This window comes from Acanthisitta chloris, unplaced genomic scaffold (genome assembly GCF_000695815.1).
Source record: "Acanthisitta chloris isolate BGI_N310 unplaced genomic scaffold, ASM69581v1 scaffold19738, whole genome shotgun sequence".
Classification (NCBI taxonomy): domain Eukaryota; kingdom Metazoa; phylum Chordata; class Aves; order Passeriformes; family Acanthisittidae; genus Acanthisitta; species Acanthisitta chloris.
The window spans coordinates 7,158-16,981 of NW_008685618.1; the positions used below are offsets into that span (position 1 = coordinate 7,158).

Consider the following 9,824-nt stretch of genomic DNA (forward strand, 5'->3'; position numbering starts at 1 on the left):
AGCCAATACTCCAAGAACTTTCTTTTCTTTTAATTGAAAATGTTAGGTGTAATAAAAATATCCATGTTCATTTCCAGATTCTTAATGCAAATCAGAAGTTCTCAACAATCAGCACACAACTGACTAGGTCCTGACAAGCAGGACACCATAAGATGTAATGTAATGTAATCACACTGTACCTGAATGATTGCCTAACACACTCTTTTTAGCATGCATTTTGCCACCAAACTCACTATAACCTGGCCAGAAGGAAGAACTTCATGTTTCTGTAATATTCCACTCTATTTCTTCATTTTCATCTAAATGAATCAGATCTTCACAAATTTACGATTACTTACCTTCTTTCTTGCTTGCTCTGAGAAGGAAAATATCATAAATAATGGGGGGAGGGTCTTATGTAAAATATTTATAAAGGAACACCTTGGTCTTTTGAACACAGTCATAAAGGGCTATTCTTTAAAATACATAGGTGTATTTGCTCATGTCAAATGTGTTAAAACAGTTAAGAGAGTATAGTTTTTGTGGATTGCATAAATTCTTCAGCACAAGCGAAGTGAAATGTTTGTTTCATTGTAAAATGAATTTATGTTAAATATGCAATTTCCTTTCAGAATCCAAAGTTAATGAGGATTAAGAATACAAAAAAATGTAGCTTCTCACCTTTGTCTTTATATAGAATGGCGATGACTGGTGAATGGGCAAGTCCATGAGGCTACTGGAATTTGTGACACTGTTACTGTTAGCATGTTCATCTTCTCTACTGCTGTCATCAGACTGATCAAAATCATCACTCTCCTGGTCCATTTCCTCCTCCTCTTCCACCTCCTCCTCTTGATCACCAGCATGTTCATCATCATCTTCCTCTTGGTTACAAGTGGATTCTTCATCCACTGTAATAAGTCTATTATTATTTTCTTCTAACTGTTCCAGCTGAGATTCATGCCTGTCATCAAATCCAGGTCCTCCTCCTATCTCCCCATTCCTGCCAATGTGCTGCTCCTCTTGTTGTTGTCTTTGCTGCTGCTCCTCCTCTTCTACAACCTGGTTCATCTGCTCCTCATCTACGTGGCTTGAGGAAGCATTACCTCGAAGAGATCCCCCAGTTCGTCGCCTCTTGCTGCCCACAGAGAGCAGTTCCTGATTCATTTCCAAAAGCCAGCTTGCTACTTCTTGGACCTTGGCTAGGCTATCTGAAGATGCAAATGCTTTCACATTCTAAGGACAAACAGAAAAAGCAGAAAATTACAAAAGTTACAGTCTTTTTACTAGGTAAGGCAATAAAAACCCATTTTATTGTATCATTCCTGACAACTTCATATTCTAGGAAACAAGTAATAGTTTCTTAGTTGAGACACAACTAGTAAAACCCAAACAGACTGCAGGCAACTGTCACAGGAGAGTTATTTCTTACATTGAACATGGTCTCTGTAAGCACCAGATGCTGCAGAATTCAGAGGAACTACCTGTCCTCCTAGAGAATCCACAAGAACCATTAACATCCACGTTAACAGAAAATTCAAGTATGTGATATTACTTTCTAAAAATTGCACAAGGATCATTTTCAAATGGCATTTATTTTCCCTCTCATTTGATTACAGACTTTATATATTACTCACAAGCAAACTGCTTTTGTTCTTACGCCTTAAGAGCGGTATATTTTCAGGAACAATTGAAAGTTTCATTTCTTGCCACTATAATTTTCTTTTAGATAAATAAGAAAGAGAACACCCATTAAAGAATATAGCCTTATCACTGCCAAGTCTTAAGCTGGCCACAGAGATGCTCAGTGGTCAAAAGCAGACATCACTAGGCAGCTCCTGCAGACCAAAAACTGCATATACCTTTACCTGGGAAAAAAAAAATAAAAAAATCACTGTTAGCAGTAAAGTTCTTCAAATTCTAAGAAGCTACAATAATTGCTAAATGAGACTCTGAGAAGTTTTAAAAAATGCCAAATTTAGGGGGATATTAATAGAAACTGAAAAATACCAATGCAACAGCCAAATTATCCACATATTCAGCTACACATGTGCATCCAAGTAATATGTAAGAACAGACAGATATAACATAGGCTAATTAGTTCTTAAATTTGGTATTAGATTTCCAGCTATACAGTGCTTGAGGCTGTCACATCCAGACACCAATTCCCCCAGATTCAAGCAATGTGTTGAGTAGGTGAAGTCAGACATGAACTCAACAAGTAGTCAGTTTCACAGGCTGTACATGAAAACATGTTCAAAGAGAAAATAACTAACTCTTTCACTGTGTATAGAGCCCATGTCCCCCAGGCCCACAGACCACACCACACACTCAGCAGGCTACACTGTGAGAGATTCAGAAAGCACAACACTCTACTGGAAGGGAGCACAACTGCTGAGTCTCCTTGGAGTACGAGCAGCGAAGGACATGAGCTTCCATGAGAATTTCAGCACAGGAAGATATTCTAACCTCTACCACCACCCCCACTCCTGTTCTTACAAAAGTCCTCTCTCTCTTACAGTTTAAATTCATTGGTTTTTTCCAAACCAAAAACTAGAGCCTTGGATGATGAAGATGTGGAACAGATAAACTCCAATTTTGCTCCATGACCTTTGTAAAAACACTCACCCTATTGCTAAGTGGGGAAGAAAGCACCAAAAACTGGTAATTTTCATAAAAGCCACAGAAAGCACATTTACAGATGTTTTTCAAGTCTCGCTCTCAGGATTCATAGCTGGGATTCTGCATCTTTATGCACCCCTCCTCCTCAGGGAAACATTACTTAACATCCCAAAGACATGGTTCTCAAGTTTCCACATACCTATCCAGGGCACAATTTTCCCAAATAAAACCTTGTAAAGTCAAAAGCTGAAATATGTGTCCAAAGAAAGCATCCACTAGCAATTAGCTCCAGACAGAGAACGAGAAGCCAATACTGAAAGACAATTAAGCTCCACATATTCAATGGAAGTAAGCAGAGTCTGTGCTGACTCTTGCTTTTACCAGGGGAAAAAGAGCATTAGGACACTTGGGTGCACATGACCCAATGTCTCCATTCTTATGTTCAAGGGCCATCAAAAGTGAATGTGTTTAATTTTCTATATGCAGTAAGCAGCACTTAAGCAAGATGCCACAAGGAGTGAGATCTAAGAGAAATGTTCTCACTTAACATTTTTCCCCAAAGCCTGGAAACCTTAGCACATTGGAGTGATGTTTAATAACAACATTTCATCAAATGTCAAATTCAGAAGCATATATAATCTGATGTTAATACAACCTATTTATCAGGCTTGATCAGGTTTGGGTTTTATGAACAGAACAACACATCTTATTTTCTCATGAAAAGAGAAAAGACTTGGAAAGTCTGAAGCATTAAACAATGTAAAAATCAGTATTATTAAAACCAAAATGAAACAAAAACCCTGAACAAGAGGTTTACATCTTCACTATGTAAGAATTTTAGCTTCCACTACAAATGATTCTCTAAGTAGCCATGAGTGAAGCTTAAAAGTTTTAATTGCATTTTTTCAGTATCAGCAACATTATTCAGATGTATGCATCAATTATTGGCTTAGCATGTACTCCATAAAACTGCAAATGCTTCATTTGTTTCAATAATTTAATACAGACTTTCAATTTGTATCTATAAGCAACCAACATAAAAAGGTCAGCATTGAAACACTTAAGTAATCAAATGCAAGAATCTGCTAAATGCTTAAGTGACAAAAGTATCACTGTTGTTACTGTTATTATATCCACATGAAATCCCAGCCAATTATAAAAAAGAACATACACTAGGACTACTATATATTTTCAATTATTCCTACAGTTTTGAGTGACCAATTCATGAAATTAGCTTCAGCCATAAATGGTTTCCATTTCACTCTGCGTTTGCATGAATAAACTCCACTTGGTTTTTCAAGAAGCCTGTAAAATACATTATCAAATTTAATTACAAGCAGTGCTATACCAGAAATCATCAATATGCAGAGAGGTGATGCATTTGCTAAAGAACAGATGGACGTACATTATCTGAGAGATGCGAAACATTAAAGCTGCCTTCTGTCATGGAAGTGCTTTCAGAATTAACCACTGTCAGCTAATACACAAGATACAATCACTCCCATTATACAAGGTAGATAAGGAGTAAGACAGGATTATTGTTTTGCAGGAAGAAGTGTATTTAGAAATCAACTTCCAGAGAACCTAAATGCTGTGTTTTCAGCTAGTACAGTACCTCCTTCATTTATACAGTCAGGGACCAAAATGACTCTAAATCAGCTAAATCCAGCAGATTCATCAAGGAAAGCTGTTGCTTTTCCTACCACCTCAGACTGCAAAGAAATTTTTTCAGACAGACACCAAAACATTGCAGTGCAGTGACAAGGCTTTGCATAAACATGCAAAACTCATTAAACTTGGTCAACTAGTCTAACTTGGCAACTCCCAGGTAAGTCTCTTAATACTTGCAGCCAGTTGTATGGGAAAGCAAAATACAAGGAATCTCTAAGGAAAACTGAAGTCCCAAACTGATCCAACTGTAAACTCAGAGTTAATGAATGCATTCCCCACCTCTACTGAAGACTGAATACATCCCCACCTATATTGAATTTTAAATGCTGCTCAAGCAGAATTCTTCAGCTTCACCCATTAAATTTTCACAGGAAATAGATTATAAAAATAAACCCGAACAACAGTTGCTCAAAGCCACCTGCAAGAATTGCCAAGCAACACTGAGAAACTACAGAGAAATCTCCTCAGCGTTATCTGCCACAACAGGATGCATTCTGTACTGAGAGAGGATGCCCACTTCACTTCTTGCCTTACTGCTGAAGTTTCTCTGTCCTGCTAAAATTGATGCAAAGTTGTTAAATATTTTTAAGCTATAATACCACACAAGTATGGGAAAAGCAGAAAAGTTCCATCACTACTGCCGGTTTTTATTAATTCTTTTTTATCACTTGAAACTGTAAAGAAAAAAAAAGGAAACAGGGTGGGTACAGAGAGGCTGGGGTTGGAGGATGGTGAGGTTTGTTTTTTAACAGAATTTAACAGATCTTGAAAAAGTTTTAAAGAAATAACTTTGAAATTACAGAGTCAGACTGACCTGGATACTAACCTAAGTCATGCTAGGACTGTAGTTACAGGACAATGAATTATGGGTACAAACTGAAAAAGGGAAAATTTAGATTAGATATTAGATTAGATTTAGATTTGAATTTTTATTATGAGGGTGGTGAGACAGTGGAACAGGTTGCCCAGAGAAGTTGTGGCTGCCCCAACCCTGGAAGTGTTCAAAGCCAGGCTGCATGAGGCCTTGAGCAACCTGGTCCAGTGGAAGGTGTCCCTGCCCAGGGCAGGGGGTTGGGACTAGATGATCTTCAAGGTTCATTTCTAAACCCTTTAACATTCTATGAGTCTATGATCAGGGCAGCAATTAGAGACAAGACAGGTTAGTCAAAACATGGTCTATGGGCAGTGGATGTTTCTAGAACAAATCTTTACAGATTACAGATTTAGTGGACAAAGACAATTGACCAACACAAAAACTTCTGTAGCTGTTTGATTAAATCCTAACATATCAATGTATCTCAGCTTTTTACCAGGTTATTTAACGGAGTAATACCGAACTGAGGTAAATAGAAAGTTAAAAAGTAATATCCCACCCAAGTTAAGATCTCCTGTGATTTCATTTCAACATCCCAATATACCTTCTTGAAAAAAAGGATCCCTATTAGCACATTGTGCCCCAAGACTGACACTGGCATGTTGGTAATTTAAAGCTGGGTCCTCATGAGCAAGCAGTGCAGTAGGTGCAGATGTGGAAAGCCACAGGATGCAGTGTCTGGGGAGGGGAAAGGGCTGTTACTTCTAGTCCCACCCTGACCCTCCTGGGCCTAAACTGACCCTCACAGCTGGAGCACACCTTCACTTTACTTTCACCCAGAAGGTGCCCTGGGACAGCTGTGATTCAACTCCTTCTACTGGGCAGCAGGTGTGGACAATCAGGAATTATACTTTAAAAGTAAGGTCTTGATCCAAACCCAAACTACCACGCAAAGTGCAAACACACCAAGTGAAGGGTACCCACCAGCACTGCCAGCCACATAAAACTTGCTAAGCCTATTTGAAAAAAACATGCATACAAAGGGAATTTTAAGTAACTGTATAACATGCAGCACCAAGTGGGTATAACAGTATAACAGTTAACACTAATGAGACTGTAAACCATGTTTTACCAAAGAAAAAAAACATATTATTTGAGTATGGCCATGACAGCTAACAATGGAAAAACACTACAAGCAAGTGACGTACAGGACATATTATAGAAAACATTTCATATATTGATTAATGGCTACACAGTTTGTATATGGGAAAGATTTTGAATACCAAAGTGACAAACAAAAAGAGCCAACAGGCAGTAACTGGAAACTGAAACTATAGAAAGTGAAATGAAGAATCAACAACCTTGTTTTATAGGTTATGGTGGTGGACCATTATTTTCATGCAAGGACTTAAAGTCAAGGTAATTCAGACAGACCCACAAATTTAACTGCAGTTATGAGCTTCAAACAAAAGTTACAGGAGAATAATTTTGCTGTGTTACACAGGACAGCAAACTCGATCATCATAATGGGAGTCCTTGAGTCAGAAAATTTTAAGTTGAATACATTGCACAGATGAGGAAAATAAAAAACCTTCTGTATTTCATCAACACAAAATGCTGATTAGAGCAAGACTGAACTACAGCTTTAGAAACCTTCAATAACTTTACTTCAAAATAAAATATATCATTAAAAAGCATCTCATTCTACAATCATGCATGCTTTTTCTAAGAATTATAAACTACTCCTTCCAAACATATACACACCTCAAATCTCTCAGTCAACTCCATTATTCATGACTTCAAGCTTCAGTACAAATTAGCAGCTAGTAAGATTTTCTGCTCCTGCTTTACTATTAACCTCCCAGCCAACTCTTTGTAGAGCAGCACATGCAACTTTTCTGTTGTATTAGAAATTATCCTGCTCCTTTTTCACTATCTCAAGATACTTTAACAATCAATTCATGTTTATTCACTGCAAAGTGGTCAAAGCAACCAATACTAAATGAAAGTGCTCCTTTAATTACTTATGTCACACATAAAGCTGACAGCACCTACTTCTATTAACCCTGCAATCCTGTTTCAACAGACCTTACCTCTTCTCTCCCTATTTCATCATCCAAACATATCACTTTCTCCCAGGACTGCCTCTACACACCACTCCCTCTAATACTAGGCCTCAATCTCCCAATCCCCTTTAGCCTGCAGTGCAACTTTTATAGTCTCAGACACTTTGCTCTCTTCTGATCCATTCCTCAAAGAAAACTAAGGGATTTAGAAGAGAGACAATAGCTGTTGATACATGGGTAGTGAAAGCATGACCGTGCACTGTGCCTTGCTATCAGTTATGGGGACAAACACACAGAAGACATTAGAAAGAAAACTTTGCTTTAACTCTGGGCACAAAAGACAAAGGGGTATGGAGAACCTATCGCATAATCTTACCTCTTTTGGCACACGTACACAAAGTATTCAGTATTGCATCAAATATGAAATAGCATGCAAGACCCACTAGAAAATGTGAATACAAAAAGCAGTCTAGAAAACTAGTAACTGCTACAAGAATTTACATGTTAAGCAATAGTTAAGCTAAGTGGCATGATAAGGACATATCAGAGGTAGAGAGAGATTAATAGGCCTTTTATGAGCAAGAGTTTAGAAAACAGCCTGAGCTACAAGCTGTCACATACTTATTCTTCATATCATGATAAAATATGTATGATCATGTCTAATTATTTTATACAGATCAATATATTTTACATCACAAAAAAACAAGAGTCCAGCACTCAGACTGCATTCTTCTGACCTTCAGCTACATTCAGATTTCCATCTGCAGAAGTCCAAATTCTCTTTAAAACTCAACTGCTAAATCAAAGATAAGATTTTCTGTTCAAAAGGTCTTGTCCTGTTAGCATAAAAGAATGAATTCTTCCATTTTATGGATGTATCATTTCTTCTCTTTAAATATTTTTTCCATAGTTTCTACATGATCTCCATTTATGCACATTTAACATCATCACAGAGCATTAACTTTGCATGTCAATTCTTTGTTCAGAAACAAGTAACGTTGTATTGCATGAGTAAGCAGATGAACAAAACTCTTTCCAGCCATTGCTGTAAAAGCCCAATCTGCAAAACAGGTTCACTTAACGCTCATGGAAAATGACTGTAGGTAGAGTGGGAAAAACTGAAAAGGGTGCAATGTGCTTCCTTGCTGTGTACAGGTGGGGCACACGTGGATTCATCCCACACACCTGCAAGGTTCAGGCACACACAGAGAACCTGGATGTATTACAGCTTAAATGGATTCCAGATTCTCTCTGCAATAACAAAAGGAGCATCAAGTCTTAATGCTTTAAGCCAAAGACCTTTTCTTTGTTCTTCCTGCATTCTCACAACCAGGATTTCTCTGGCTAAAAGAAGGGATAACCTGAGTTTAAGTTGTAACAGTTTTTAACACTCTAGCAATCATGCTGTAAAATGTATTTGTAGAGACCTGATGTCCAAATTAAAACAACCAGCGCGTAACAGGAAGAGAGAAAAACAGGATTTTGGCTTTTCTTCTGTAAACATCTCTCTGTAAGTAATTCATTACCTTAATTCTTGTATTTGAAGTGTTTCAAAACACACCTGCATTTTCCTCTTCAAAAAGGAGAAAAATGTTGCGTCACATCATCAGTGTCTTACAGAACATATGGTTCTACCTTCAAATGTGACACTTGCTGTGGCAAGGACGGGGTGGAGATAAGAGGGAAATGTGATGAGGAAATTGCTGAAAGCCTCCACTGTGCAGCAAAACCTTATTAAAAATAAATAAATAAAATTCTAAGCCCTTTTCCTCAAAGCCATATCCCAATCGACAAGTTGCTAACACACCAGTACAGTCTTACTGAAGAAGTGAGGAGCTCAGGTCTATTCATCAAGAAACCTGTTCATACCTCTTAGCTCCATCAAAGTGAAGACCAACAGCAAAAGTATCAAAGTTACTCCTTATTTTTAATACTGCGTTATGTTTTTATCAAGAAGAGTGAATGGATATAATTTAGAATAAAATAATTTACATTCTTTGAAAGATATCATGGGAGGCAACAATCCACAGTAGGAGGAGATCAGTATTATAACTGATCGTATTGTATTCATATAAATAATTACATTATTTGTAGTATTTATACTAATAATGACTGTTATACAGAAGATGGCTGATTTGTCTTTTCACTAACAACTCTTTAAAAGAAAAAGGATTAAGCTGCAAAATGTGACAAGTTAACTATCATGTGAAACTAATGAAAGCCTTCTCTCCCCTTTTCCTCAGAAAAGGGAAAGTAGAAAAAAAAGCTCTGAGCTATTTAAAAGGTGCCAAGTTTTCCAGCAACTATTGAACACAAAACAGGCAAGTACTCTATATATTTCTAGAGGTTTCCACTTAATATCAAGCAGTGTCTATTTTCTCATTGAAAGGACCTTTGTGCTAAAAAGAAAAGCACACAGTTTTCAATCACGTTGCCTTAACCTTTCTGCTTTGACAACTGTACCATTACTTGGGTTCTTACATTAAAATTTTTACCTCTCCAAAAAAATTCTTACCTTGCGTAATTCATAAATATATGCATATTTTCCCCCATGAATTGTATTTCCACAAGGAGCCTATACTACTCTTGCTAGCAATATAGCACACACATGCTTGTTTGCTCAATTTAGAACAGCAAGTTTCTATCTGTTAATATTTCAGTCTCATGTAAAC

At 37.3% G+C, this 9,824-nt stretch overlaps 1 protein-coding gene across 1 annotated transcript; it reads right to left on the minus strand.

Moving 5' to 3' along the window:
• Nucleotides 1–660: 660 nt before the first annotated feature.
• LOC103807130 (F-box/WD repeat-containing protein 7-like) lies at nucleotides 661–1,146 on the minus strand (the record flags this gene model as incomplete). Its single annotated transcript, XM_009079851.1, has 1 exon — nucleotides 661–1,146. A coding segment is annotated over exon 1 (486 nt), but the record flags the coding sequence as incomplete, so codon positions are not given.
• Between the last annotated feature and the right edge of the window lie 8,678 nt (nucleotides 1,147–9,824).